The sequence below is a fragment of the Nelumbo nucifera genome, chromosome 6 (assembly GCF_055504915.1).
Source record: "Nelumbo nucifera cultivar China Antique chromosome 6, China Antique-T2T, whole genome shotgun sequence".
Classification (NCBI taxonomy): domain Eukaryota; kingdom Viridiplantae; phylum Streptophyta; class Magnoliopsida; order Proteales; family Nelumbonaceae; genus Nelumbo; species Nelumbo nucifera.
The window spans coordinates 24,238,984-24,245,044 of record NC_142654.1 but is presented as its reverse complement, the minus strand read 5'-3'; the positions used below and the strand labels follow the sequence as shown (position 1 = coordinate 24,245,044).

General features: G+C 42.8%; 1 protein-coding gene across 1 annotated transcript; it reads right to left on the bottom strand.

Annotated features, from left to right (window-relative positions):
- Positions 1-616: 616 nt before the first annotated feature.
- On the bottom strand, positions 617-4,427 carry LOC104612721 (protein IQ-DOMAIN 22-like). Its single transcript, XM_010280268.3, has 4 exons — positions 3,794-4,427; positions 2,106-2,306; positions 1,567-1,644; positions 617-1,482 (listed from the first exon to the last, which is right to left on the bottom strand). Exons 1-4 carry the CDS (start codon positions 4,217-4,219, stop codon positions 757-759), a joined length of 1,431 nt encoding a protein of 476 aa, XP_010278570.1. The 5' UTR covers positions 4,220-4,427; the 3' UTR covers positions 617-756.
- Between the last annotated feature and the right edge of the window lie 1,634 nt (positions 4,428-6,061).

Sequence of the window (6,061 nt, the reverse complement as noted above, 5' to 3'; positions counted from 1 at the left end):
TCCAGGGTCCAAGGCCGTGGAGGAACCGGCATTGAGCTGGTCGGCCTGAGACGACCACCGACAATTTCATAACAAGAATCTTCTCCCGCATTCACAACTTCTCCTTCGTGATCTGATCAGCTGCCGGCAAGGGGAACTGATCTTGACACCTCATGACAAATACGTCTCCTACCCGGTCCCACGGTAAACTGCAGGACGCATTCTCACGAGTTACGACAAAGCCAACTGCCCCTAAAAACCATTTCTGTACTGGGTAACTAGGTACGGAGGAGGAGAACTCACGGTTTAACTTTTTAACTCACCCAGCGCAGATAAGGAGAGAGAGAGAGAGAGAGAGGTCACCACTCACCAAGGAATCGAAAGTTGGAAACTTAGGTATGAAAAGAGAAGATAAAAGAGAGAAACCATGGGAGGTACTTGGTACTACCAGTCTACGTCTTCCGAATTGGTCCTGTTTGCTTTGAGTTTTGACCCGCCCAAATGTCCATCCTCCCTCGTTGGACTATCATAATCGTTTAAGGGGGGAACCCACCTGGATAGTCAATGGAGTTCAGTTTCTGTTTAGCGAAACTGAACTCTGGTTAGGAACAACTATCAAACAAGTAGAACCCAGTTATTAGCAACCAACAACAAGCTCAATCTGGTATAGATTAAAAGATCACACAAGTCTTGACTCAACAGTGAGCATGATCCAAGCCCAATTCACAAGAAGCCATAAAAACAAAAAGCAGAAAAACTTTGATTCCACGACAAATATTAGTATCTGTTGCGGTATACACCACTAGAGCCAACAGAATCCCCACGATATGGCATTCCAAGCCTATCCAACCGCCCTGAACCAGGGTACGCTTTGCTGGTGAAGTTGGCGTGCAGAACCGAAGCCCTCTGTGAACTTGATCTGGAATCCCCCAAGCCAGGCCCATGAACAGAAAACCTTTTGGTCGAGCTAGACTTCTCAAACTCGGGCCGTTGCTTGGGTGCACTAAGGGATCTGACCTTGGCCTTGGATGATTCAGTATTTGCCATGTAATTAGGATAGTCACTGTACCCACTCAAGAAGCTTCTGGAGCAGTCACTCCTACTTGGCGTGAAGGGGCCTCTCCTGGCACTACCAGGCCGCGAAGACGCAGAAAGAAACTGAGGGCTGTTACTAGCACTGTCATCAACCTCGTAGGAGAACTTCAGAGGGCTCAAAGACTGTACTTCACCGGATGATGGGCTCGGAATCGACAGCTGAGCTGTGGCAGAGTCCTTTGACAGTGATTCCAATGTGGTGGTGAAGCTTTGACTGTTCCTATCTGAGGCCAAAGTGTGTATGTTATGCCTCCTTGAGTTCAGATGAGGTTTTCCGGTATCTATTTCAAGGATCTTGTCATTTTTCTCATCATCCGTCGGCCCATTTCTCAGAAAGGACCAATTTGGACCTCCGTGTGCTTTTTCATTGTTGTTTATGTCCCAGTTATTTGGCTTTGGGCTGTTCCTCTGTGCATGGCAAGAACTGAGGCAATAAGCATTTGGCTATATGTAATATACACAGAAGGATACACATAATACAGTAGTCCATACCCTGAGTGTCGAAGTCCGGTCATATCTGGTACTGCTGGCCCGGATTGAATGTTCATATTTCTCAGGGGTTGCAGGGCCCTGCAACAAGATGAGATAACAAATCATCCATGGTTTTTGTTTATATTTGATAAGAAAACTTTTGAAGAAAAACAAATACCAGAAAGGCAGAAAGTCCACCTCTTTCAACAATTTCAATCAAAAGTTAACAACAAAGGACCAATGGACCGATGATCTTCATCATTTCAGACCAGTGTGTCATCCATCACAAATGACTCAAATTCTTGCTAAATTCAGAGACAAATTACATTTATAATCCCAACCCACAACCCACGACGCAATATGCTTTTGTGGGGGCCTACTGTTATTCTGTTCATCCATCACTTCCACATTATAATAGACAAACGTTTTTAATCCATGACAGAGTACCAATAGCAGTATAGAGCTGTAAAGCATCTGAAGCGCCAAATATAAAACTACGAAGGAAGCCAGAAAAAGAAGAGCACTCAATGCAAAAAGCGGGAGAAGTAAAGCCTGCTTACAGGGTGGTGAGAGAGTGAGTGCTTGCTGTAGGTATGCCGAGTTTCAGAGCCAAGGACTCGACCCGCTCGAGCTCGTGCCTGGGCTCGTACCAGCGCCTGCAGACACCTTAACTGCTCTGCCATCCCCTTTCGAACAATGTGGCCCCTTACCAGCGCCTGAAGCTTCACCAGCCCCTTCAATGCCCGCAAAGCCCTCCTCGCCTTTACACCCAAACATCAAGTTCCAACAATTACCACCACCAACCCAATCAAAATCAAACACTGGAACTGAATCACACTGATCAAAGTTCATAAATTAAAGACTTTTTCTGATGGCGCGAAATCACGTCACCAGTATTGCTTTTGAGAAAAGAAATGCTTTGCCTCACTGAAAATTTTTTAAAAGCAAAGAAGCGCGTTGGGCGAAATCATTTACTCAACAACTCTTTAACATTGGAAAAGTCTGACATCCAGGAAGACAATGACATCTCATCTCGCACGCCGGCCCACACAGGAATTTTTTTTTAAAAAAAAAAGAAGAGGAAGCTAAGCACGAGATCAGACTAATTTCTCTACGTAATAAAATAAGCCAACTGGCAACCATTCCCAAAATGACATATATGCCCTCCTAAGGTCATGGTTTCACAAAGACACGTGTAATCCTGCTCTGTAAAATTGTAAATTCCATCCATTTACCTCCTAAAAACAGGTCAACTGATTCGTCTTGCATAGACGCATAGACTGTACTCTTAATTAAGCAGAGCGTTTCCAGTGTCCATTAACGGAGATTAGTAAGAAACTGGAGTTATGATCAGAAACAGAGTCAGATAACACCCATTCAGGAACCGAATTAAAACGGGAAAAGACGATTACCAAAACCATTTACTTTCGGATAACAAGAATTGACTTCTCTGATCTCTCTAATGGCGAAAAAACAAAAGTTACGGAAACAAAAAGCAGAAAAGGAGCTCCTCAGTCCCCCGGCCCCCCAAACATAGAAAGAAGGTAAAAGTTAAAGTTCAGGGGATCGGAAACCCTCTCTCAGACTATCTAACACGTTATTGCCTGGTGCTTTTGTCCAAGTTTTTCGAATCAAAACCACAATCGGACAGCAATAATGGCCATTACAAAGAAAAATGCTGGACTCCGAACACTGCATCCACAGACGAACCCTTATCCCGCTGTCTCAGATCTTTCAGTCGTAGAGAGCAATGGATAGCGTGTCGACCAGAAACAGACCCAAAACATGGAAAGAAGATACATGGAAAAATAGTGTGCCAATTTGCCCAAGGTTCGAAAAACGAAGAACGCGGCAAGGAAACACTCGTTTTAAAGAAATGCAGAATACCCGCGAAATCATGGAAAGAAGAAACGCTTTTATGGACAATGCGTGAAATTAGTAAACCAAAAGATTAAACCAGATTGAACTTGTCAAATGAAAGAATTGCCTAAGAGCAGAAACAGGTTCTCCGTAAGCTACTTCAGAGTCTTGTTTGAAGAATAGTGGTGAATTTTGGTTCTCTACTCGGCCAAAGCTAGCAGTTTTGCCCCCATTTGTTTTCTTTTCGTATTTATTCTGATTTCAAGACCGAAGACGAGAAAATCACGACCATTCGGCTCTGGAGATGGAGCATTGGCGTGATTTCGGAAAATTTCAAGAAACGTCTTAGTCGGAAAAAACAGAATGGAAGAAATGAATACTCACTAACCAGATAACCTCGAAAAGTTGCTTGAATCTTAACAGCAGCCCACACTTCTCTCCTCCCACTGTTGCTGCTAACGTACGCGGTGGCGCACCGCCCACTACTCGTCAATTTCACAACCGCGGCAGCGGCCTGGGCTGCGGCTACTGCGGCCTCAGCCACAGCAGCAGTTGCCGCGGCAACGGCTATAGCGTGTTTGTTCTGATCAACACCGTCCACGTACGAACACGAAGCTCCTTCCCTGTACGACCCCTTCCTTTCTCCCCCATTCACAGTCGCTGGCACAGCACGCTCCTTGTCCCTGAAAGATCTGACGAAACTCCACTTCTTCTTCTCCTTCGCCGGCTTTCCCCCTGACACACCGGCCCCGGCCGGCGGCTCTGCTTTCTTTCCCCCTAACAGTCCTCGAAACCACTTGGTGGTCTTCCCCATTCTCAATATCTAAAATCCGCCAGCGGTTTTGAGCACTGGTTTCGCTTTCGGATGTACAGGACCATGGCAGAGAGAGAAAGAAGAGGACGAAGTGTCTCTGCTGGAGACGGAGAAACGAAATATGAAATTATGAATAGAGAGAGAGAGAGAGAGGGAGAGAGAGAGATTAGAAACAAGATATTAGAAGGGAAAACCAGAAAATAATGACCGAATTTTTTTGCAGCACTATTAACACTAAAATAGTAATAAAATATAAAATTAGAAACAAATAAATAATAAAGAAATGATGATCGTTGTGGCAAATCTACGGTCGCGACGCAAGATAGGATGCTGTTCTCACCACAATTACACTATTACCCCTGTTTAAACTTGAAAAGTCTCTTGTTTCCTATGTGTGTGTGGTGAGAAGTGGGAACCGAGAATTACCTGACTTCATCCTCGTGATGTTGATGGACGGTCAAGATGATTGAGGCTATCATCATCATCGGTGTTAAAATCTCACAGAGACTTGAGTTAGTACTTGGTAGTAAGGTAGTTGGTACTATACAGAACATCTCCTTGTACCGTAGATGCATAGTAGTTGGTTACTTCTTGGTTTAGATCCGAACCTTCCGAATCCAAGGACCAAGATCTTCTAGTTTTGGATTCACAGAAATTTTTATGCAGGAGAGTCCATCACGGACGTGTATGAGATTGATGAAGATGATGGCCCCATCTGCCCCTCTCTCCCTCTCGCATCATTCTCGATGCTTGAGCATTTCATATGATATTTGTTTCTTCTCACTCACACGTCATTTTCTTTTGTACTATTCGATGTGATGACATGGTCATCGGCTTGGTTAACACGGACAAAAGGATGAGATTAGATTATTACAATCAAACGGCGGAGAACAAAACAAAATTTCTTTTAAAGGCATCAACAACTAACCAACTAACCACCCACCATCCCACCCCAAGGTCCCCAATCCATCCGGCGTCCGTGTCGGCGGCCCCACGTAACTTCTGGGTCCGGGCGCTTGCATATTCCTCCATCCTTATGATTGCTACACGTGTCAACTGGACCCACTAAGGATTCTTGACCAATTGAAGTCAAACACGAAACAAGCGAAGACACCATACAACGTGGCCTATACCCAAAGTAAAATGCAGACAGTCTATGCTGAGGAATAAGGATCATATATGATCGTATGGTTGATTCCTAGCTACAACATTAATGGGCTGGCTCTAATCCGATGTAACCGAACCAATTATACGAGTTGTGGTTCTGGGTTGGCCGGTTGGGACCGCTTTTCAGGCTATCAATGAGTCGGGTCTATCCAATGGACTCAAACCAACCGAACCGATTAGAATGGTTTTGATTCCATGATTTTGTCTTAATTAATAATTGAGTTGTTTTCAATTTTTGCTTTCTCATATAAATTTAGACCTGAAATCGATTATTTTATTAAATATATAATATTTTATTCATTTTTGTATAATTTTTATGGTATTTTATGTTTGAAAAGGTAAATTTGATAGATAATAAATAAGGTAATATTAATTATAAATGTTTAATTTAATTAACATATAAATAATTTAATATTTCTCTATCACTTTTATTAAGGTTATATTAACAAAATTTAAATTTTAAGTTATTATTCCTATAAAAAATACAGTTTTTAATACAATCCAGTCTATCAGGTCTAGACTATATAGACCAAACTATTAATCAAGAAGGTACGAGGTCTATGATTTTGTTCCGATGATTATAACTGGTTCTACCTGAATCTTACCTAGACATGACCCGTTGATAGCCCTATTCTTTTTTCTCTTCAAAATAAAGTAAATACCCAAACTAATTAT

What these genes read in the sequence shown, in the direction of transcription:
- LOC104612721 (XM_010280268.3), bottom strand. Translation starts at nt 4,219, where the DNA reads ATGGGGAAGACCACCAAGTGGTTTCGAGGACTGTTAGGGGGAAAGAAA. An exon ending in CAACTTTTCGAGGTTATCTG is followed by an intron (nt 2,307 to 3,793) that starts GTTAGTGAGTAT and finishes TTGGGTGTAAAG; the next exon opens with GCGAGGAGGGCTTTGCGGGC. An exon ending in ACCGGACTTCGACACTCAGG is followed by an intron (nt 1,483 to 1,566) that starts GTATGGACTACT and finishes TGCCATGCACAG; the next exon opens with AGGAACAGCCCAAAGCCAAA.